This window comes from Parastagonospora nodorum, assembly GCF_000146915.1.
Source record: "Parastagonospora nodorum SN15 chromosome Unknown scaffold_24, whole genome shotgun sequence".
NCBI classification, from domain to species: domain Eukaryota; kingdom Fungi; phylum Ascomycota; class Dothideomycetes; order Pleosporales; family Phaeosphaeriaceae; genus Parastagonospora; species Parastagonospora nodorum.
The window spans coordinates 403,860-426,133 of record NW_001884572.1 but is presented as its reverse complement, the minus strand read 5'-3'; the positions used below and the strand labels follow the sequence as shown (position 1 = coordinate 426,133).

At 50.3% G+C, this 22,274-nt stretch overlaps 11 protein-coding genes across 11 annotated transcripts; 7 read left to right on the top strand and 4 right to left on the bottom strand.

The window, feature by feature from the left end:
* Positions 1 to 849: 849 nt before the first annotated feature.
* Positions 850 to 2,717, top strand: SNOG_12980 (hypothetical protein). The gene is made up of 3 exons (XM_001803142.1): positions 850 to 1,080; positions 1,154 to 1,956; positions 2,012 to 2,717. The coding sequence occupies exons 1-3, from the start codon at positions 862 to 864 to the stop codon at positions 2,610 to 2,612; spliced, it is 1,623 nt and encodes a 540-aa protein (XP_001803194.1). The 5' UTR covers positions 850 to 861; the 3' UTR covers positions 2,613 to 2,717.
* Positions 2,718 to 3,734: 1,017 nt separating this feature from the next.
* On the bottom strand, positions 3,735 to 5,144 carry SNOG_12979 (hypothetical protein; the record flags this gene model as incomplete). The annotated part of the gene is made up of 1 exon (XM_001803141.1): positions 3,735 to 5,144. One exon carries the CDS (start codon positions 5,142 to 5,144, stop codon positions 3,735 to 3,737), a length of 1,410 nt encoding a protein of 469 aa, XP_001803193.1.
* A 1,042-nt stretch (positions 5,145 to 6,186) lies between these two features.
* Positions 6,187 to 6,561, top strand: SNOG_12978 (hypothetical protein; the record flags this gene model as incomplete). The annotated part of the gene is made up of 1 exon (XM_001803140.1): positions 6,187 to 6,561. One exon carries the CDS (start codon positions 6,187 to 6,189, stop codon positions 6,559 to 6,561), a length of 375 nt encoding a protein of 124 aa, XP_001803192.1.
* Positions 6,562 to 7,205: 644 nt separating this feature from the next.
* On the bottom strand, positions 7,206 to 7,898 carry SNOG_12977 (hypothetical protein; the record flags this gene model as incomplete). Its single annotated transcript, XM_001803139.1, has 2 exons — positions 7,206 to 7,420; positions 7,448 to 7,898. 2 exons carry the CDS (start codon positions 7,896 to 7,898, stop codon positions 7,206 to 7,208), a joined length of 666 nt encoding a protein of 221 aa, XP_001803191.1.
* Positions 7,899 to 8,450: 552 nt separating this feature from the next.
* On the bottom strand, positions 8,451 to 9,837 carry SNOG_12976 (hypothetical protein; the record flags this gene model as incomplete). Its single annotated transcript, XM_001803138.1, has 4 exons — positions 8,451 to 8,857; positions 8,969 to 9,177; positions 9,233 to 9,558; positions 9,670 to 9,837. The coding sequence occupies 4 exons, from the start codon at positions 9,835 to 9,837 to the stop codon at positions 8,451 to 8,453; spliced, it is 1,110 nt and encodes a 369-aa protein (XP_001803190.1).
* A 1,177-nt stretch (positions 9,838 to 11,014) lies between these two features.
* SNOG_12975 (hypothetical protein) lies at positions 11,015 to 12,060 on the top strand (the record flags this gene model as incomplete). Its single annotated transcript, XM_001803137.1, has 2 exons — positions 11,015 to 11,086; positions 11,143 to 12,060. The coding sequence occupies 2 exons, from the start codon at positions 11,015 to 11,017 to the stop codon at positions 12,058 to 12,060; spliced, it is 990 nt and encodes a 329-aa protein (XP_001803189.1).
* Positions 12,061 to 12,602: 542 nt separating this feature from the next.
* On the top strand, positions 12,603 to 13,340 carry SNOG_12974 (hypothetical protein; the record flags this gene model as incomplete). Its single annotated transcript, XM_001803136.1, has 1 exon — positions 12,603 to 13,340. One exon carries the CDS (start codon positions 12,603 to 12,605, stop codon positions 13,338 to 13,340), a length of 738 nt encoding a protein of 245 aa, XP_001803188.1.
* A 1,274-nt stretch (positions 13,341 to 14,614) lies between these two features.
* Positions 14,615 to 16,315, top strand: SNOG_12973 (hypothetical protein; the record flags this gene model as incomplete). The annotated part of the gene is made up of 1 exon (XM_001803135.1): positions 14,615 to 16,315. One exon carries the CDS (start codon positions 14,615 to 14,617, stop codon positions 16,313 to 16,315), a length of 1,701 nt encoding a protein of 566 aa, XP_001803187.1.
* Positions 16,316 to 18,105: 1,790 nt separating this feature from the next.
* Positions 18,106 to 19,341, top strand: SNOG_12972 (hypothetical protein; the record flags this gene model as incomplete). The annotated part of the gene is made up of 1 exon (XM_001803134.1): positions 18,106 to 19,341. One exon carries the CDS (start codon positions 18,106 to 18,108, stop codon positions 19,339 to 19,341), a length of 1,236 nt encoding a protein of 411 aa, XP_001803186.1.
* A 353-nt stretch (positions 19,342 to 19,694) lies between these two features.
* SNOG_12971 (hypothetical protein) lies at positions 19,695 to 20,511 on the bottom strand (the record flags this gene model as incomplete). The annotated part of the gene is made up of 4 exons (XM_001803133.1): positions 19,695 to 19,836; positions 19,888 to 20,087; positions 20,138 to 20,292; positions 20,376 to 20,511. 4 exons carry the CDS (start codon positions 20,509 to 20,511, stop codon positions 19,695 to 19,697), a joined length of 633 nt encoding a protein of 210 aa, XP_001803185.1.
* A 727-nt stretch (positions 20,512 to 21,238) lies between these two features.
* Positions 21,239 to 22,251, top strand: SNOG_12970 (hypothetical protein). The gene is made up of 4 exons (XM_001803132.1): positions 21,239 to 21,453; positions 21,504 to 21,717; positions 21,770 to 21,909; positions 21,960 to 22,251. Exons 1-4 carry the CDS (start codon positions 21,270 to 21,272, stop codon positions 22,031 to 22,033), a joined length of 612 nt encoding a protein of 203 aa, XP_001803184.1. The 5' UTR covers positions 21,239 to 21,269; the 3' UTR covers positions 22,034 to 22,251.
* The last annotated feature ends 23 nt before the right edge of the window (positions 22,252 to 22,274 follow it).

The following is a 22,274-nucleotide window of genomic DNA, read 5'->3' as shown; positions in this document are numbered from 1 at the left end:
CAAGGGACTGGGATGCTAGTATCTTAACAAGCTAGCAAAAGCTGAAGTCTTGAATCTTCCAAGCAGGCCTTTTTTATGCTATGGTCTTGACTTCGCTGCGGCACGGCAGCGGCCCAGGAGCCCGCTGGAAGCGCCTAGTGTTTCTCGGCCCACATGCGTTCTTAACACCAGCACTTTAAGGCAGCCGGTCGGCGATTCTCGACTCATTACCGTCCTAGTATCTGGTGAGGCGCTGAATGAGGTTATCATATGTATGTCATGCCTCACCCCTACAAATCGCACCCATTCATACTTACAAAAACTAGCTGAAGACATGCCAACAGTATACTGGGTGACTGCGGATATACATGTTATCTGGATCGTCGAATTATGCGGGAACCTTCCGGCTAATTAGAGTTGTAGACCTGCGTGCCGAGTATACACAAGACGGACTTAAGCTGTGCCACAAGCCTGCAGCGACTGAACGGTCAGCGCTTACTGTTGACTAGCTCCTTCGCCACGTATTGTTTATTTGTAGAGTCACATCTCACTCCGGGAGGATATAAGGCACAGTTGTTTGACAGTAAATTGAACGCGTGGTTCTTGCTATTTACGTGATTTCTCCACACAAAGATACGATGGCGATTTACCAGACGCTCCCGGACGAAGTCCAAGAAGTCGATGTGATCGTCGCGGGAGGTACGTGTCAATCCTACTCGACGATGAAAATATTCTTAGCCTGACGGTTTGCTCTCAGGTGGTACCGCAGCATGTGTTGTGGCAGCCAGACTGGCAGACGCTGACCCAAAAACCTCAATTCTGGTCATCGAACAAGGACCCAATAACTTCGACGTCCCAACAATTGTACATCCGGCCCTATTTATGAGCGGCCTTATGCCAACCAGCGACGCTACTCTCTTCTACCAGGGAAATACTGAGAGCCAGCTGAATGACCGACAGCTCATTGTCCCATCGGGAGGAACGCTTGGTGGAGGGTCGTCGATCAATCTTATGATGTATTCTCGAGCGCAGCGTGTTGACTTTGACTCGTGGAAGACTCCTGGCTGGGCCACGGAGGAGATGATACCTTATTTAAAGAGAGTGAGTGATGTAACGGCAACGGAATCCCGGAAGCCTACATCTCGACCAAGCCCTCCTCCCTAACAGCACCCAGCTCGAGACATATCATGGCCCAGACCCACATGCCATCCACGGATCAAACGGACCGATCAACGTATCTGGCGGCACATATCGTGCAACTCGATCAGAGCAAGACTTTATCGACGCTGCAGCTAAAATCGGCTACCCCGAGATCAAAGACCTAGCGGCTTTGGATTTCAACAACGGCGTTCAGCGCGCACTGCGCTATATATCTCCGGAAGGAAAGCGCCAGGACGTAGCGACGACATACCTACATCCAAAACTGCAGAGTGGCAAGTATCCGAACTTGCATGTTGTTGTGGAAAGTCAGGTCAAGCGGGTGCTTTTTGAGGGGAAGAAGGCGACCGGTGTTGAGTTTAGACCGAACTCAAAGATTCATCCAGGCGGTACTGCACGCGTGGTAAAGGCCAAGAAAATGGTAGTCGTCTCCTGTGGAGCTCTGGGTTCGCCGTCAGTCTTGGAAAGATCTGGCGTCGGCAGTCCCGAGATCCTAAAGAAGGCCAAGATAGATATAGTCACCGACCTTCCAGGCGTAGGTGCCAACTACCAAGATCACCACCTACTTGTCTACCCATACCTGTCCAGCCTGGACGAGCACGAAACGGTCGATGCACTGGTTGGCGGTCGCCTAGATCCGACCAAACTGATCAAAGACAACGCGCCCATTCTCGGCTGGAATGCAATGGACACCACATGCAAGCTGCGACCCACTGAGTCCGACGTTGCGCAGTTAGGTCCAGACTTTGAACGCGTGTGGAACTCAGAGTTCAAAACCCAGCCAAACAAGCCGCTTGCGCTGGGCTCTCTTATTAACGGGTGCCGTCTACCCACACCCCCACAATTTCAACCAAGCAAAACTGACTGTATCCAGATTTCCGGGCGACCCTTCTCTCGTCCCAGCAGGTCAGTACCTCGCCATGTCCGTCTTCACCGGCTATCCATACAGCCGGGGATCGATCCACGTCACCGGGCCCGAGATCGACGACAAGCTGGACTTCAACACGGGCTTCTTCTCAGACCCACTTGGTGTGGATGTGAAGAAACACGTGTGGATTTACAAAAAGCAGCGCGAGATCTTCAGGCGCATGAAGACGTGTCGTGGTGAGCTACCGGGCGGGCATCCGACTTTTCCGCCTGGGTCCAGTGCGGTATATATTCCGCCGAGCAATGAATCAAAAGAGGATATCCAGGATATCGTGTACTCGGCAGAAGATGATAGGATCATTGAAGAATGGGCGCGTGGACATGTGGAGACGACGTGGCATTCCATGGGGACGTGCAAGATGGCGCCGCGGGAGGAGGGCGGCGTTGTAGATGAGCGATTGAATGTGTATGGATTGGAGGGGCTCAAGGTAGTTGATCTGAGCATTCCGCCTCTGAATGTTGCTGCGAATACGATGAATACAGCGGTGGCTATTGCGGAGAAGGCTGTGGATATGATTATTGAAGACTTGGGTTTAAGAGCTGCATAGGCGAGTCGTGTTTCGCTAGAGGGCCTTGAGGTTATCTTTTTGCGCAGCTCCAGGACTCGTTCAATGAACCCCTGTAGGTTTAATCAATTCACGTATTTTCCGCCATACTTTTTGCAATGCAATGTTCGTCGAGAAGTCATGGCCCCGTTGGTGTTCTTACAAACTGTGCGAAATGGCCAAGTCCTTCAATTGTCATCCTAACATGCTTCGTGCAATTCCTCGACGTGATTTTCTTTGACTTTTAGCCATGCTTGCGATCTCTTGATATAGGTCATATGATGTCTTAGAAGATAATTTGCATTGCTGTTGCTGCTGAACAAGTGTATCTTCGGAAGTACGGCATCGTGGAGGCGGCATCCCTCCCACTGAACTCGATGTCAGCAAACGTGGCGAGTCGAGGACGATGGTATCAAACAAAGGTCAAAGAAACACAGATCATAGCAGACTCGTATAAGTGCAGTGTATTTGACTGGTGTTTAGTTACGTTCCACTATCTTCGGTAAAGTCAGGATTTCAAGTAACGTTGCCCTGTCCCACTAGATGATGTATGCTCCCCACTTACCCCGCTTGACTCAACACCCACATCATAGCCACTCCTTTTTATCTAATGATACTCGTCGGTCGCGCCCAGATGCCCCCTGGTCGCTTTCTTTATTTCAATGAGTACATTAACTATATATTTCTGTTATTTGTCATCAATCAGCCCATAGGCACTTTGGTTAGTTCCTCCAATCCGATCTCTGTCTGATCTCATCTAACCGAATGTCCAGGCGGAGTGGTCAGTTCTACCCAATCCAATCAAGAAGTGCTGTTTCTAACAGTTACTAAAGGTTAACGCGCTGGCCTGCTAGTCGTTCTTCGGAGCGGAAGTTAGCCAGTTCCTTCGGGAGCGTGTGTTCGAATCACACAGGTGTCGCAAAATACCCATTTTTTTTGCGGATTCCGCTGGTTCGAGAAGCATGTGGAGAGGACGTGGTCATTGTTTTTGATCCACCTTTACATGCTGTCCATCTATCCGTATCTTTTGCATCATAGTGCCATTTAATTGTCACCCTGAAAACAAACCAGAAATCGCTGCAGCATGTTTGCGACGTCTGAAAGAAGTTCACTGCCGTTCCTATATCATGTCTTCGGTCGAATGTACATGGCGCCCAAACTACCAGCACTGAAGATCAGGCAGACCCCGGTGAATATGACGACCGCCTGGTACATACCATGACCATATCCAGTGGACGACTTCGAAACCGACAGCAAGCCGGCGCTGATTGGACCCGTCATGATATTACCAATGCCCTTCCCAGCACAGAACAAGCCAAACATTGCTTGCGATGCAGATGGCTCGTCGCTGATCGCCGTGACCATTCTCGCCCACATGGCTGTGTACCCTGCGCCGAAAAAGCCGTAGACAATCGCGAAGCAAGCGAGCGGTGCCAATGAACGCGCCAGTCCCCACAAACTCAGCGTGACAATTGCTGCAATAGACGACGACACTACAATCATCGCATTGAGTGGCACCTTCTTGTCGGACATGTAGCCAAACGTAAACTGACCGGCGACTTGCGATATGCTCATCAACGTCAACAACAGAGCGCCTTTGGTTGCACTTAGACCAATGAGCGAAGCGTACGATGGCAGGAACAGCGAAGGGAAGAAGTAACCCATGCCCATGAAGACGTTACTTGTGCTGTATATCCAGAAGAGTGGCACTTTGAGGAAGCTCCAGTCGGTCCTCAGACTCGTAACATGTTGCTGTCCAAGGCGACCTCGAAGTAGTGGTATGAGTGGGCCTGTGAGTACGACCAGCGCCACTGCAACAGCTCGAAGTGTCGTCTGGTGTCCGTATTGCCGGAGCAAAGCTTGTAAAATGAGAGGCATCACCGCACCCGAAGCGCCAGAAGCACTGCACAAGATACCGTACGCCATGCCCCTTCGCCTCACCCAAAACTCGTCCACCATCGACAGGATCGGGTAGTAGAAGATGATGAAGCCGATTCCATACATCACTCCTTGAGTCAGGAGCAGAGTCCCGAGGGTATTTGCGAAGCTCCCTGCCACCAGACCGAGGATGCACAAGGGCCATCCGATGAGGATCATGTGCGTGCGATACTTTGACCATCGACAGATGATTGGTGTGATCAGAGGAGCTCCAAGGTATGAGATGCCCGATGCCGTTGTACCGATGGCCGAGATATAGGCGCTGTCTTTGAAAGCAGGGATATGCGAGTAGTACTCCTGAAATACTCCAAAGGAGAGAAGGAAGCCCCAGAGTAGAGCTTCGAACACAAATGCGGCGAGAAGCAGGCGCCATGCTGCAAATCCGCCATCGATAGGTGGAAGAGCTATTGACTCGTTGGCAAAAACTATGCGGTCATCCAGGTTTTGCGTCTCGAAATGCTGATCTGAAGGCGGAAGACTAGCAAGCTGCACTGAGGGCGGCTCCGAAAGAGTTGGACCACCCGAAGTATCATTCAGAGAGGCCATTGCAAACCACTCGTGTGATGGCAGTGTTGCGTTGGTTTCTGAAAGAAACATTGAGCTATGACCAAATTCTTAAAGTCCTGCTTCCAGGGTGTCTGTGAGGATCATTCCTACCGAGGTAACTTTGAAGAGCACCTCGCCTCGGTATGGACGGGCGAAGAGCACGTATCATCTAGCTTTCGCTCAGGCTGTGTGCAAGTCAGATACGAAGGCGATGTGTGTTAGCGAAGTCCTTGGATGCGTCTAGACATCGCAGTGTTGCAGAAAGGGAAAGTCCCTAGCCCTGAGCGGTGTCGGCCGTTGACGCTAAACTTCTTTTGTCTCTTCCTGCACCACCTTCTAGCCTTGAACGTCCAAGATCTCACCCAAACACCCTTCGTCAAGATGGTCAGACATGTCTCAGGCTTATTGGGACTGCCGCGAGGCGAGTTAATGGACATCCCATACTGTATTGGATAGCGTGCTAGCTGCCAATGTTTCTTGCTGCGGAACGCCGAGGAGAGGTGTCCAAGGCCACTTCCTGGGTTATTTGACGAGCATCGAGTTTCTTCGGGAAACAATTGATACGTGTTGAATTGGGTAAGACTGCGGTCGATGTCTGTTGTTGTGTACAACTCCGAGCCCCGACGGCTGACACAAAGCTAGACGAGAATACCATAACACGCACAGTACCGGGCATGTTCTACTCGCCGCAATAGCTTGGCGTAATAGAAAAGAAATCCTCTTTCCCGACTACGGCGAGTTTTGCTACAAGTGTATGCTTGACATGATGCTCTCCTAAGGCCAATCAGGATGACGTGCACGAGCATGATACATCATCCGGCAATCCTTCATATTAAGTCTCGGACCATATTTGGAATGCATCTTGATATGTATACTCACAGTGCAGATCCTTGTTGCTCAGTCTTACCCGATGCACAGTTTGCCGCCTTCAGTTTCGACCATGCACTCGAGGTTTTGCATGTTTGTCGAAGAGCAGATAAAACGGCTGTAACCCGTTGCAAAATTTAGCATATCATCAATCAAAATTCTCCCAAGCCCAGCAAACCCTCCAAATCACTAGCACTTCACTATCAAACTCCGATCAGCAGCCATCATGCCTTACACCATCGCGGCTTTCGTTACCCGCAAGCCCACGTTGTCGCCTACAGACTTCCAAGCAGCTTACGAGAACCACGTGCCTTTCCTCCGTGATACAGTTGGGTCAGGTGCTCCCGAGACCTTCACCCGCCAATACGTTCGCCGCGCCAAAGCCGACCCCAAAGGCCTCAAGCCCGTCTCTTTCACCGACAGCCAAGAGGTTTTCAACCACGATCTCATTGCATACATGACATTCAGGGATGAGGAGCACGCGCAGGTCTTCCAGCAGGCGTATGAAGAAAACAAGCAGGCAATCGGCGAGAAGGTCGCTGAGTTCGCGGAGCTGAGCCAGTTCCAGGTCATCGCCTTCCATGATGCCATTAGCGATTAGGCTATTACTTTTCAAAGGGAGGATCAAAATGGAGGGAGCCAAATTGGGGCGGATAGATGAGAGAAGTATTTGTTTAGACCTGTTCATGTATTCTAATCTTTGTGAGCTATTGCATTTTATGTAATTGTTTCCGAATGCTGCACATGTTGTCGTCTGAATTAATAACCTGTGCAATTCTAAGACACGCTTGAGTATATCTTGAACCCGGGAAAGTACTGTCGGGTGCCCCTGACTTAGGCAGCCTGCTTTGATTACTGAACGCCTCGCCTATTGTACTCATCTACGTGATTCTGCTCGCTGTTGGACGCATTCCAGCAATTTCATCAAAGCTTGCCGATCCTCCGTAGTACATGTCGGGAACTTGACAAGTTCACTGTGATCTGGGCGCAGTCTGAAGTGTGTGATTCCTTTTTGTGATGTCTCGACCCACCAAATATCCACTGAGGCACAATGCCGCAGTCAAATATATAATATCTTGAATCTGCAATCCCGCTGATGAGCCGATGGCGCTGCTCAAAGGGCCAGTCTTCCTCCCAATCGCCGTGGCGCATCGCGAAGTGATGCAATTGCGGCAGCTTCGTGCGAAAGCGCGCCAAAGCCGCATACCAGCGCAGTGGTACTTGTGTAAAGTAAACGTTCCCCATTCAACCAGACCTGAGAATGGGTAAGTCAGGAAAGCTCGCTTTTGCTGGCTTGTCGTCCATGTACAGTGCCGTGACGATGGGGCAATCGTCCGGGATGAGCTCTTCCAGTGTCTCCGCATGCGACAAAATCCAGTCAATCTGCCAGTCGTGTACGACCGTGAAGCGTCCAAAGCTCAGTGACTTGAGATGCGCAAAGGTTGGGATATTACAAAAATCTACGAGAGGCCATATCCCCCACATACACATACTCTCGGCACCGTACAGAGTGAGATGTGTGAGTTGTCCACTGAGAGGCTTGAGCCATGTGTTCGGAAGATCCTGTGTATATCCTGCGTGTAATGCCGGCTTTTCGATGGTGTATTCGGGACTTGCTTCGTCGTATTCAGCCGCGATCTGAAGATGCAACTGCGGCAACCTATCCCGTATGATCCTGAAATCCTGACGTTCGAAGATCGACTTGTTGTGATAGTCTTGCAGGTTCTTGATGGTTAGATATTGAATTTTTCCTGCCTGTTGCAGTGCTGATAGGAAGTTTTCGAAGACTTTGTTGCGAAACCGAAGCGTTTCGGCAACTCCTTTTGTCCAACTTGACCACCTGGTCACTTCCTCGACAGCGCATTGTTTTGCAAATTTGAGTTCCACCTCTTGTAAATTCTTAATTTGGTGTATGAGCTCCAGCATCTCGAGGAACATCTCTGAAAGTTCAGCTTCCTCACGATCGATACCCGAGAATTCGGGATCGTCCGATGTATTAATTATGAGACTAGAGATTTGTCAATTCATCGAGGACTTGAGGAGTTTTCCAAATTTCTGTGCACTTTCGTCGGTATTGTTCAAAATGGCTTTTCGGAACAAGATCTCGGTCGCCAAAGTGCCCAGTTCTTTGCTGACGAGGCGCGCAGCTTTGAGAGCTTCGCCATCGCTCTCAAGAGCTTGAAAGCACACGCGCTGGAGCTCGACCGGTTATTGTAACATGGTTGTGAGGGTGTGTTTGGTAAAGAGATGGAATGTCGCGTGTCTTTATCCTCCGGTCCATCTGGATAAGGTTAGCACATGTGCATAGTTCACCGTGCATTTAGGCAGCAAATATCTGGCATTGCCGGACCATGGATAGTTTTGAAGTCTAACAATCCTGTTTTTTTTTTCGATGTTCCCGTCAGATTGTTCTGGTGTCTATCGCTCAACTCATTCTACGAGCCCAATCTGGGCCATCTACCTGCTAGGTTCCACTCCGAATCCTCAAACTTAGTTCGGGTGTGACCAATCATATAGCTTCTTGACGCCCTCGATATCTTTCTCACTAGGCGCGAAATTTGTGTACTGAAGGTCGAGATCAACATCGGTGTACGGGTTCGGTGGCACGAAGTCTGGACCACGGTTGACCCACGCCGCCAATCGAGAGAACATGACTTCATCGTGCTCCCATCTCACAACGTGAGAGTCGAGATGCATGATCGAGTCCTCATCATAATCCCGGTCAGGATAGTTCTGGCGCCAGTACCAAGGCGAGCCGACATTGACGCTACCTGGGTCAATGTGATCAGAGGTATCGTGGTCGTTGATAGCGTAAAAGCCATAATATGCAGCAATGCTTGCATCATTGCAGACTTGCTCCATGGACCATCGCTTGTCGGCTTCTACCTTCAACTTGGCTTCGTCGTAGCCAGGCAACGCGTTGCATCTGAACAGCATGTAATGATTGCGATCCGGGCTGGGCATCGGTGTTAGTGAAATAGTTTGCAATGTTTGCAGATTTGACGTACCGCTGATTTTCGTGCCAGAGCCCAAAGATATGGCCTGTGAGCAGGTATTAGCGAGTTCCAAAGAGAGTACAACAGCGTACTTACCCAGCTCGTGAGCCAGAGCGGCGATCCAAGCCTCATCGGTACCGTAGTCGATTCTTTGATCTTTGTTCAAAGTCATACCCATGCGTCCAGGCTTTCCACCGCGCGGCCAATTCTCGTTAACATAGCTTGTCAAGAAGTCAGTTGTGTGCGTTAATTACGATCGATACATGATGATCTTACCCAACAACAGCGGCAGGTCCCTTTCCCGGGATGCGTTCAACGTCCTCCTGAATCCAAGCGATACCGTAGGGAACCTTGGGGTTAGGAATCCACGGGTCATCAGGCTTCTTGCGCTCCAAGTAGCAGTATTGCCAGTCATCGGCTTTCCAGATATACTCAAAGAATTGGAGCTTATGCCCACTCTCCTTACCAGCCGGTCCAAGGAGGTTCGACCACAAGTTCCACGCCTGTTGTATGTCTCCCTCATAACGCTTGCGAGCGTCGGGTGTGCTGAAGCAATACATGATACGACCCGCTGGCCAGGTAGATAGCGCTTCTTGGCCGGTCTGAGTGGGGTAATTAGCATCTGGTACTCAACTGTGGTATAGAAAATAGCGCTTCTGCGAATGGCCAAACGAGTTGACATCGCGAATAGCTAGCAAAATACTGTTACATACCAACGTGACGATTTCGCTCCATCCAGTCTGAGGGTGACTATCGAAGAGGTCGCGGACGAGATCCTGAGTTGTGTGGGTTCCGTTTCCTCGGAAGGCAAAGTCATTGAAGAGTGGCGGGCATGCTGCCGCGAGAGCCGCAAGCATGAGAAAGAAGAGGAAGAGCTTCATGTTGCTGATGATGACCCGCAGTTGAATCGATTCGGGATGAGCTAGGTGAGGAGACTTTAGAGCAGTGGGGGATAGTGTTTATATGGTAGGAGGTAGGTCAGGGCGAGGGAAAGGAAAGAGTGCACGTGATCTACTAGGCAGGCTTTGGATTTTTGAGAGGCGCTGAGCAAAGGACTCACTTGCTAATTGAGCAACAAAGTGCGCCTGGCACATATATGGCCCCATCATTCTTCTACAGGGATAACCAGAAAAGGTCGCAGCTACAGTCCTAGCCCTCACACAAGACTAGATATTGTAATCTGCAGAGCTTCTGGGTATTTGAAGATGAGTAGGGACAATGTCTGTACTGACAATACGTTATCGGCAATTAGCAGCTCGTTCAAGTGTTACGTTCAGATAATGTCAGATCGTGTTTGACGAGATGATGAGCATAGCACACTCTACAACACTGAGCATGTTAAGAGCGGGCCGAGGCAGCAGTAGTAATTGCCTTTGCTTCAGGTCGGTGTGACAGTCACGTCACCGGGGTTCACGGCTGGTTAGTTGCAGAACTGCGCAGTTAAGTTCCATCAGCAATAAATTGAGCTCTTGGTACATGAGGATTCGCGAGCAAACTCTTATGTCAAGTATCTTGGATGTTGGACTTTTTCCAAGGCGTATGTGTGTCAAATACCTTTGTGTACATGGTCAAATTTACCGACTATAAAACGATCGAAGGAGAAAGGCCTAGACTGATGATGCGTTGACCATACGTAGATGTGAGATGGCAGATGTTCGTGGCCGACTTCGCGTTGGGAGATGTTTTTCGTGTTATTGCTGACAAAGCCGCAGCCATGGGACGGGCCGATTCAGCTCAAATCATCTCTTCGAAAGTCGTCCGTCCATCCCAACGATGCAGCGCTCCAGATAGATGGCTAGGAGTTCTCGTCTCGTAATTCAGCACGTGTGCGACGTTACCATATTGCCCAAAAAGGCATGCGACAAGATCACCTTGTGGCGGTCTATCCACGTTTCATTATGACGACATCATTTCAAAGCGCGTCCAGGAGATATATGGTGCTTTGTGTCGCCATGCACGGTAGCTAATCTTCCAACTCTGTACAGGCCGAGGTAATATTGCTGCCTTCACAAAATCTACCACACACGAGATACCGCAAAGATCTCCTCATACTTGACCATGGCGGCAGCTTTAGGACTATCCAGCAACACATTCAATCCCGACAAGGACATTCCAGATCTAAGCGGGAAGGTGAGTTCCAATGACCCTCTTAGGTTCTACACGATGAAAACTAACACTAGACCCAGATATACGTGGTGACTGGTGGATCGGCGGGCATCGGTTATGGCATCGTCGCACATATCCTCCAACACAATCCCGCGAAGATTTACCTTCTGTCCAACAAAGAAGAACATGCGGACGACGCAATGGAATCGCTTAAGGAGTTTGGTGATAACAGCAAAGTCGAATGGCGACAGTGCAACCTTCAAGATTTCAAGCAGACAGACGAGGTCGCGAGGCAGTTAGCGGACGAGCTCACCAGGCTCGATGCGCTTGTATGCAATGCTGGTCTGGGTGTCGGAGTGTACAATGAGACAAGGGATGGTTTGGACAGCCACATGCAGGTCAACGTCTTCTCACAGGCACACCTTACTCTCACTCTTCTACCCATCCTTCAGAAGACTACGGACTCGCGAATCGTCCACCAGTCCTCCGACCTACATAAAGGTGCGACTAGCAGTATGAAGTTCGAATCGGTCGAGGAGGTGAACCAAGACATCGGTGCCGCGCTATTGTATAATCGCACCAAGTTTGCCCAGATCTTGTTCCTGCGGGAGCTATACTCACGCATCAAGGACGGCCAGTTCGGCCCGGTAACAGGCTCACAAGGAATGCCGTGGATAAATGCTACACATCCTGGTGGAATCAAGACAGACCAACAGGACCAAGCAGTCGAAGCCTACGGCACTCTGGGCAAGATTGGTGTCGCTGCCGTGCGGCCTTTCTTGAAGGATCCGATCTCGCAAGGATGTCGTTCAGCTCTATTCGCTGCTACTTCCCATGACATCGCGACCGAGCAGGTGCAGAATTCGTACATCATTCCAGATCGAAAGGTCACGGAACCATCCAAGCAGGCACAGGATCCGGCCCTGAGTCTGAATCTGTGGAAGCTTACCAAGCATGTACTGGAATTAAAGATCGGCAATTTGCCTTACAACATGTAAACGGGGAGGTAACATTGCTTTTGTGTCACATGAGTACAGAAAGGTCTGTCAGCAAGTGGTATTGTCTCCGTGTAGTATCCCTTCCCTGTTGATGCATGACATATATAGCATATTGATCTGCGACGATCATTAAAGTGCCATCTGATCCTCCAAACGGTGCATCCATGTCATGTCCACAAACACTAATGAGGTGTCACAGAGATGCGGTACGCATTTGCTGTTGCCTGGAAGCGACTCTAGCTTACATCGACGCCGCATGGCGGCGTGCTATACTCGGGAGCATCTTGCAAGTATACACATTGAAGATCATTTTGGACGAACCCACGTTAATTACGCCCTATAACGGACATACGCCCCAAAATCCATTTCAAATTGTACATGTAGGGCGCGACCCCGCAACGTCACGTTATTTGCTAAGTGGGGGTCCAAGAACGTCCGTCTCCAGCATCGGTGCTTGGAACTTAACAGATATAAGAGTAGCCGGCAGACCGACATCAAACCTCTGCGACCTATACGCAACTCTCAATTCAAACTCATCCGTCATGTCCAAACTTACCGACTTCAAGCTTCTCTCCTTTGATGTTTACGGCACGCTCATTGATTGGGAACGTGGCTGCTATGATGCATTCCAGCCAATGCTCAAGAAGTCCCAAAAAGAAGACATAGACCCCAAGGAAATCCTCAAAGTCTGCCATGCGGTCCAGGTACCCGAACAAGCTCGCAATCCTGGTCTCAAATACTCCCAGCTGCTGACCGCCATTCATCCGGCAATGTGCAAAGAGCTTGACCTACAGGAGCCAACTAGAGCAGAAAGCGAAGCTTTTGGCGCAAGTGTTCACTCTTGGCCAGCATTCCCAGACAGCGTCTCTGCTCTGCAGCGCTTGTCAAAAGTCTACAAACTCGTCGTCCTCTCCAATGTCGACAATGACTCTTTCCGCGACAACCGCAAAGCCTCCACCGGTCTTCAGGACTTCGAGTTCGACGCCATCTACACAGCTGAGGATATCGGCTCATACAAGCCTAATCTTAAAAACTTTGAGTACATGCTCAAGAAAGTGAAAGAAGATTTCGGCGTGGAGAAGAACGAGGTGTTGCAAACAGCCCAGAGCCAATTTCACGACCATCACCCGTGTAAGGATATGGGTATCAAAAGTTCGTGGATCTTCAGACCTGGCGCGATCATGGGCAACCGAGACGACCCTGTGTGGAACTGGAAGTTTGACACTTTGGGTGAGATGGCGGATGCAGTCGAGAAGGAACTTGCGGAAAACAAGAAGTAGATGTAGGTATCTGAATATGAGGTACACTGCTATCAAACCTGCTGACGTGCTGTAAAAGTCGCATAACAACGCCCGTCAAGCATATACGTTCGGTCGGGCTACTCGCCTCTAAGGGCGTACTCTTTCCAATTCGTTGGCTGAGAGCCACAATTTGCCTAGATTTCACATGTTTTTATAATTGTGCATTCTTCTGGGCAAAAAAATGACGGGCGCCGTGTTACATGATGGAGAATTCTGTTTCAATTTCGGCTCAATGGATAGCACGAGATGCTTGAACAATATGTCGCTCACCGTTACGCTTTGCACCATAGTCGGTGTTAGGAGAGCCAATGAATTTCAGCAATTTGAAGCATCAATCACATGACCGAATAATTGTGAAGAGCTTCGGAAGTCAGGAAAATCACAGGACTTCATCGCAACCACTGATCAGCGTCATAGATTCTTCTCTGCCCGAGGCCGTGCCACGACCGTTGTCATTCAGTCTCCACCGTGTCCTGGTGTGTTGCTTGCCGATGTCCAAGCTTTTGTCAACTACCCTCTTTGGTGTCCGATCGCCCTTGATTTCCTTCGACGTCACACTGGGAGTGGACACTCCAACCGCGAATTGCGCCCACAGCCTCACAGACGCGACAGCCGAGATTGTAACCCACAGCAAGTTTTTTGCAATGCACGTGTCCTTGACTCGAAGATCGGCCTCCGGACGACGAGATTTTAACAAGCAAGGAAGCAAGGGCTGTGCTGGTCGAAGAGATTGGCACAGAGTCATGTAGCTTGGCGTTGCTTCCCGACAGCTTGTGGGGAAAACCAAACTCCACGGGGTCGTCACCAAAAGCATGGGACTTACAGAACCTGCGTTCTCCAGACTATCTCCGGACGTTCATGTCTGAAATGTGCAAGCATGACAGTAACTTGAGTCTGACGGAGGCCCTATCCTTACATGCCGAACTGAACAAGGCAAGGCACTAACTTGACCAGGGTACGGAAGAGCTGATCTCCGTCACCGTGCAGAGAACGTCGGCCATGTCACCCAAAACCACCACATCGACTACCACGGTCGTCCACCAACGACCATTGTGCAACGGTCCGGACTTTTGCCGATGCGAGGCTACTTTCACGCCGCCTCTTTCCATCTGCCGTGATAGCACCGAGCCGGAGCTTGTGGCAGCAGAACTATGTCCGATGCCGCCCTAGGGCTGCCATTATATAAGAACGCTACCCCGGAAAGCATGGCATGCTCATTGCGCTGGTTGCGGAGAAGGCTTTTGCTCATCACGATGTTTGTCACCACTACTTTCTTGCTGTTGGGGTACTTCGGCGCTTTTGGCCTAGGCCGGCCGTATTCGCAGTACCCAACACCAAACCAACCAAGCCAACACAATGCCTCGCTACTCGTTACGCTACCAGGATATGGATCTTTCCAAGGAATTCAACTCCATGCGGATATGAAAGGTGTAGAGATATTTCAATCGCCTGTGGACGCTTGGCTGGGCGTAGAATATTCTACCCAGCCCGCAGGAACCGACCGCTTCAAAATTGTGGAAGCGCCTGCAGCCTTTGACGGAGTTAAGGATGCGTCAAATTCAGGCCCAGCATGTTGGCAGAACATCTACGCTGCATTCCCGCAATCGGAAGCATGTCTTACGATCAACGTCTATCGCCCGTCCGGGATTCCCATGGACCAGAAGTTGCCAGCCTTAGTATATTTGCATGGCGGTTCCTTTGTGACTGGCTCGCACCGCAGCTTTGATGGTGCTCTCTTCGTCGAGAAGAGTGTAAAACCAGTCATGGTTGTCACCGTGCAGTATCGGCTGGGTGCATTGGGAACTCTGCCAGGAAAATTCATGGAAGAAAAGGACCTGCTGAATCTCGGCATACGCGACCAGAAGCAGGCACTCGAGTTCTTACAGCAGCACTTCGAGTTCTTTGGGGGCGATAAGGAGAAGATCACACTTGGCGGACAAAGTGCAGGCGGACACGCAGTTGGCATCCACCTCTTCCACAACTACGGAGAAGACGAAGGCAAGCCGCTTTTCCACCAGGTGATTACTTCTTCGGGATCTCCAACAGCACGTGCGTTCCCTGGCGTCGATTACCCGTTGTACCAGAACCAAGTCGAGCAGTTCATGGACTATGTCAACTGCCCGACCTCGCCCAGCTCAGCCGCGCTTGAGTGCCTTCGCTCATCTGAGGCCGATGATATTCAATTCATCTCTTCTTCGCTGTACAACGCCCACAACGCCAACATTACGTGGCCGTGGCAACCAGTATCGCCGGGACCCCTGTTCGAGAAGCGCGGCTCAAAGTCTGGTGAAGATGGCACATTCTTCAAGGTTCCGATGATGATCGCATCTATGACGGACGAGGGTACTGGCTTTGTGCCCCAGGATCTGCGCACAAATGCTCAGTTTCTCACGTTCTGGAAGACCCTTGTTCCAGGTCTCAATGACCAAGACCTGGCAGATCTCCAAGTGCTTTACCCAGATGTGAACTCCACGAACATGGAGTCAGCAACTTTTGTCTCCAAGCAGTTCGAGCGCTTGTCTGCTTCATACGCCGACTACTCATACATTTGCCCCGTACAAGATACTGCATCGCGTCTATCTTCTGCCGGCGCGCCTGTGTACAAGGCACGCTTCAACACCCCGAACTACACGCCTGCATACCTGGGAGTCCCTCATGCCAGTGACAGCGCATACTTTCAAGGCCAGGCAAGCGCGCAATACCCCGCAATTGCGGACATTTACAGTGCATACTGGGCGAGCTTCGTTGTAAGTGGAGACCCGAACCAGTACTCTCGTGAAGGTAGCGCGAAGTGGGAGACTTATCAGCCGGGTGATGGAGCACACGGTAGAGAGCTGGTAGTGAACAGGCCGAGCCAAGGTGGACCGGTGATGGAGAATGAGAAGGACGCAATCAGGATGGAGCAATGCCAATGGTGGAGAGACGAGTCGAGGGCGGTAAGGATCAACAAATGAGCCATATAATCAACCTTAGGTCCATTTATCAATCATTTTTAGTGTAATGACTTCAATCAGTATAATTCTCACCTAATCAACCACAACTTGATGTGATGAATAGTGAAACTTCCGACTACACAATGTTATTGACGCACACTCTTTGTGTGTGAAATTGATTGCTGCCATAAAACAATTTCTGATAAATACGAGCCAATAATGTGAAATGTTCCGCAAGCAGATACGAACAATTGGAATATGCCCAGTCTTCCACGTTCTAGTTTGTGCAGATCGATGGCCGTAGTATAAGATTAACGTCAAATTGATCCCACTCGAGGATGGCCCAGCGAAGAAGGAGCGAATTTTTCGTTACCCCAAATTCGTTCGCGAGAAGAATGCTAAACCGGCTACTTCTACGGTGTTAGTTTCCCACCTCCCAACATCGGACCTATCAGCAGCATAAAGGACATGATGGAACTGGTGGGCATGGACAGCTACTCTGACGTCGATGAGGAAGGAGGGCACGTGGTATCAAAGACATCCGTTAGATTCCCCATCGCGGTGTGTGATTCTGTTCGAGTGTATCGGAGACACAAACAGCTTCCAAGGTTATAACATAGCACGGGTTGCTAAGTTTTGGCTGCATACCAGACAGTGGTCAGCCCAGTAATATGTAGTTAGAAAGCCGATAGGCTAACTCGAGCTATCGAGCGGCCGTTCAGCCATCTACGGTTCCCCGAAATCTGCACGACTGACACTTTGCGGTGCCGCGAGTCTGGGGCCTTTTTGGGCGCGACAAAAGCACATGAAGCGACATATTTCTACATCTCTATCACCTCCGACCACCTGGATGCGACATCGTTGCATACTTCAATGTCGAGTTGCAAGCGTGCAAGGCTCTAGACCGTCCTGGCAGAACACGCACTAGTCGTGCGAATTGGCACACTGTCTCAGTATAATTTGTTGCCTGGCCGACTCCGAGACGGTCTCCAAGATTTGTAGCTCAAGAGGTTATCAAATTGCTGCAATAATCAAAACACAAGACTTGCATGGAGGCAAAGGTGCCGTTCTCCATATTGATTGAGCACTGCGAGGCACTGTCAAAAGGGAGAATGGAAATTACCTGTAGTGCGTACGATGAAAGATAGTCACTACACAAAGCTTGAAGCGGAGCCATTCATGAATTCAGGAAGTTTTCATGGTTCTATGTTACGTGTGTCGATACTTCTATTCACTTGGACCAGCAAAAGAGTGAAAGACTGCGTAACCGAGTCACACGGCCTGTGCACCTCCACATATGAGTACCAGGCAGTCCTGTTGTAGCTGCCTCGGAAAAAAATACTCTCTAGGAATTCACCGTGTAATTGTCGCGCCTTTGTGGCTGCACATAGCTTCGGTGAACGGCAAACACTTCTCAGCTGTTGTTGTTCACGTTCACCAACAAGGTCCGAGCGCGTCCCAGCCTTCCACTACATAACCTGCGCCCGACTCCACGAAAAGGTTCTTCTAATCCCTAAGGTTCTGATTTTATATCAACTCAGAGCAGATTTGTTTCCTTTTACAAAGACTCCTAAATTTCACACACGCCGCCAATCGCACCACTTGCGTCAACCACACCAGCTTCTTTCACGCCCACACCGATCTTGCGCTCTTTGTCACATACAAATTCAGCAAAGCTTGTCTCTAGACAAAGCCCGCACATCAATCTCGCTTGTTCAAAGCAAAACTCTCGCTGCGACCCTGCCTACCAACTTCAACCCCACCTCACTCAACCACAAAGCAATCGCGAACGCACTACGACACCAAGCAAAATGACTCACAGCACCCAATCTGCAGTCGCAACCGTGCCGAAGGAGACCACCCCGACCGTAGAAGCCTCCGTCACTCAGACCATGCCAGTGGAGACGGACATCGACATCGATCTCTCGGATAGTCCTGCTAACGACACCATGATCGCTGCGCCCGCCGCAGAGTACCTGGAAGACCTGATCGATTACGACGATGACGAGCTCTTACCTGCTAGTCACGACAGCGGAGATGACACCCTGATCGGACTCGACGACACAGACATCAAGTTCGAGGATGAGATCACCGTCGCCAAGGACACGTCCCTGGCCGAGCAGCAAGCCGATCACGCGCAAGGCATGCAGGAAGTAGCTGACCATCACTTGGAGCAGGCTAAGTATATGATGAGCATGGGCCCGCAAACCCTACTGGGTTCCTCACCCGATATGGCGTCGGCGCTGCAGCTCAACAACGTCGGCGACAACGTGACTGTCAATGTCTCTGTTGATGGCATTACTTACGAGATCACCTGGAAAGTCGCTGCTGTCCATGGCGAGCAACCTCAGCCTGCCATCGAGCAGCCTGCCGCCAGCATCGCTGTCAACACCACCCAGCGCAAGACGTCCCTTCGCGACGCTCCACCACTTTCAACTAGCGCAAATCCAGCCGCTCGCTCCGCCGTCAAGTGTAAGTTCGGTAGCAAGTGCAACAAGGGTACTTCTTGCACCTTTGAACACACTGTCAAGGTCAAGCTCTGCACGTGGGTCAACACTGCGCAGGGCTGCACCAAGGGCAAGGCTTGCGAGTTTTCGCACGACAACGAGGGTGCGAAGTGTACCCGTAGCACCACTCGCTCGGACTGTGCCAACGGCAAGGGCTGTGCGTTTAAGCATGGCGATGATGTCGGTATTGCGGTCAAGCCGAAGGCTGTCGCGCCCGCTGCTGAGCAGGTCAAGACTCTTCCTCCTGCCGATGCGCCAATTGGACCGAAGGTTGCTAATGCTCCTCCTAGCAATGCACCAACTGGCCCCAAGGGTACTGGGAAGCGTAGCCGCGACCAAGATGATGACGGCGGCAACGAGACGCAGCACAAGCGTGTCAACAACAGCACTGACAACTTCAAGGCTGGTGGCAGCAACAACCGTGGTGTGAAGCAGTACCGGGGTCGTGGTCGAGGCAATGCCCGTGCTGGTGGCAGAGAACGTGTCGGTGGTGCGCTTGGAGGCGATATGCGCATCAAGGGCGCTGCAGGGGGACGGTAGAAGATTATGGTACTAGAGATGAATTTTGGTTGGGTCTGGAGATGATAGCTAGTAGAAATGTGTTTTCTCAATGAAGTCTTGAGACCACGATGTATGTTGCTTACATGACTGTGTGACAATGAAGATTACCAGGTTGTTGTTTCGGTGTTGCAACTCGTTACTATGAAGTGTCTTGCCACCCTCGTCGCATGTATGTTAGGTCCACGTTGTTTGAATGCTGACAAGTTATCGCATGGCGCGAAGTGCCAAGGCTGCATCAACAGTGTACAATAAACTCATTAAGACACTCCACGCCTCTGCCGGCACATGCTCATCTACTCCCTAGTAGCAGCTTGAAGACCTCGCTCTTAACACTAGCTCGAACCTGTTGCATCGTTCCCTCCAAAGACTTTCAAAGATTCCTCCAAATAAGTCCTCTCTGGCTCGTCCCCAGGGCCCTCAGTCATTTCTCCAAACACGAGCTGGGCCTCCAAAGTCCAGCTTTCCGGAACATTGCTACAGGGCATCAGCGTCATCTTATTTTTTGAAATTATCTCAAAGACGTACTACTTCTTTCTGATCCACGGCAGAATGTGCGGCTGGTAATGCTGCAAGTTGCATCCAAGCCCTTCAGCTTCAAGCGCTGTCCAGACCACAAATTGCAGCATTCCCGACGCGGGTTCGTGAACGTTGGCGAACTCCTTAAAGACAGGTTTGAACATATCTGGCAGATTGGAGACTGTGGTTGGGTCATCGAAGAAGAGGACCTATTTCGGATGAGTGGTGTGCAAGATTTGTAAATATGGTAAGAGCTTACGGTGCCGTAGGCTCTCTTGAATATGCCAATTCTTGGAACGAGTAGATTGAATAGATCTTTGGGAGCACAGGAAGGCATGATTTCCTCGGTATGCGTCCACAGTGCAGTGTGCTCGGCGCCATAGAGGATTATGCAGCGGTTGCTGCGAACATTGACTGCGGATTGTTTAGCATCGTTTGGAGGCAGGACTTCAATGAAGTTGAACGATCTCCATAGATCAGTGGGTTATTCTACGTACAAGGCGTAGGGCAGTACTTGAGTGCCTCATGCACAATCTCAGTGATGCGGGTCTGTGAGACTGGCGACGTATTCGTCAGCGTGTACACTGAGCGACGTTTGGCAACCGCGTCGAGGAATGGAGTAGTATATGCCATCATCGGGGAATTTATTGTTTTGAAGGCGGATTAATTTGTGTTGTGACCTCGTGGAAAGTGCTGTCTTTTTGATATATGTATCTACCACTTCCAAAAGGCCCCCAGCGGTGTCGCCCGCCATGTCCAATTCATCAGCTGACTGCATAGCCAAGTCGCATTCAGAGCTTCAAGACGCGTTCTAATCACAAGTTTGGACCGAGAACATCCAATCGGAATTGAATGTTACAGCAAAAGCTTGCGCCAGATGCGCAGGTGTATCTATTTTCTCGCTCATTCAGAAAATGCTAACCAGGTGCCGCGATTCAGCCCTGGCCTGAGTGCCTGTTTGAATGCATGTTCCTAAGAGGGTTATAAATATTCTGATTACCTATAGCAGATAAAAATATCTAGCCGTCCTTATTAGGCGTGCTTCGCCCTTAGCGTGCAAAGGTCGCTATTTAGCCAAAAAGCGACGAATCAGAAGCCTTCGACATCGATTTACGTAGGTATGCTGACCAGGTTCTCAACATGCAGATGGAGAGTTCAGCGTACTCGAACTGTTTGCATGTACCTGGACATGGCTCAGCTCTGACACAGATCTGAGATGGAGAAGCGAAGACGGATCGCTCTGCTTCACACGACGATGGACCCCATTTTCTAACCTCGGCTCGGCCTTCCTACTCCATCCGCTCCCGTCTCCGAGCACCACCACGATTTCTTTCACAGGGCATCGCGCAACATGTAACCATTATTCGCGACGCAAGCAAGTGGATTGATCGATGTCAGCCCGAAAATTATACCTCACAGGGTATAACCTGTTGTTCGCTTCGCTCTGGACATCCGTCTTCATCAACGCCGCATCGAACGCGAAGAACGGCAAACAAAACCTCTTCAACGCAACAGAGTCGCAAGCGCGATGGATTCAGACAGCTTCCTTGATCGAAGTTCTACACTCAGCCACCGGTATTTTCCATCTGCTCATTATAACCGATCGATATGCTTACTTCATCCAGGCTTGATCAAGTCGCCAGTAAGCACCACAGCTCTACAAGTCGTCACACGAGTGATACAAGTATGGATGGTTTGGTACAGCTTTCCTATCAGTACTGCTAGCTCGAGTGCGTATTTGGCGCTGTTGTTGGCATGGAGTGTGGCGGATACTTTGAGATATTTGTACCTGGCCGCCAATCTCTGGAACAAGGCACCGGGGTGGCTAGTTTGGGTGAGGTACATAGACAGACGTAACGATGGGCTGGTAGAAATGCTGATGAAACAATAGGTATACGATGTTCTATCCACTCTACCCCATTGGTATTGGTGCCGAGTGGTGGCTGCTGTACAGGGCGATTGGACCTGCTGGCGAGATCAATTCCGTGATACCACCAATCTTCTGGTTCTGTTTGATGCTATATATTCCTGGTAAATATGCGCAGATCGTGTGAATCACACAAGGCTGACATGGCATCTAGGGTCGTATAAGATGTATACGTACATGATCAAGCAGCGTGAAAAGACGCTTCACAGTCAAAAGAAGAATATCTAAGAGCGTGTACCGATAGAGTGCTAACTCTTCAGTATTGTGCTGGCTGCTATACGCCATTGGTAACACCAACGATGATTCAAGGCTTTGTTGTTCTCTGGCGTACCGCCTGAGAAAGAGGGGAAAATCCATTTTCATATCTCTTCTCTAAGAGATCTGGGCTAGCTCTAGTTAGTGTATGTACGCTAAACATTTTGACACGTCACATCGTGTCAGCTTACTTCCCCACTTCAACACAAATCAC

Bases quoted from the DNA above. Each gene is read 5' to 3' on its own strand.
- SNOG_12980 (XM_001803142.1), top strand. From the start codon at position 862: ATGAGCGGCCTTATGCCAACCAGCGACGCTACTCTCTTCTACCAGGGA. The intron at 1,081-1,153 runs GTGAGTGATGTA...AACAGCACCCAG, and splicing joins TGATACCTTATTTAAAGAGA to CTCGAGACATATCATGGCCC. The intron at 1,957-2,011 runs GTGCCGTCTACC...GACTGTATCCAG, and splicing joins CTGGGCTCTCTTATTAACGG to ATTTCCGGGCGACCCTTCTC.
- SNOG_12970 (XM_001803132.1), top strand. From the start codon at position 21,270: ATGTCAGCCCGAAAATTATACCTCACAGGGTATAACCTGTTGTTCGCT. The intron at 21,718-21,769 runs GTACATAGACAG...ATGAAACAATAG, and splicing joins GGGTGGCTAGTTTGGGTGAG to GTATACGATGTTCTATCCAC. The intron at 21,910-21,959 runs GTAAATATGCGC...CATGGCATCTAG, and splicing joins TTTGATGCTATATATTCCTG to GGTCGTATAAGATGTATACG.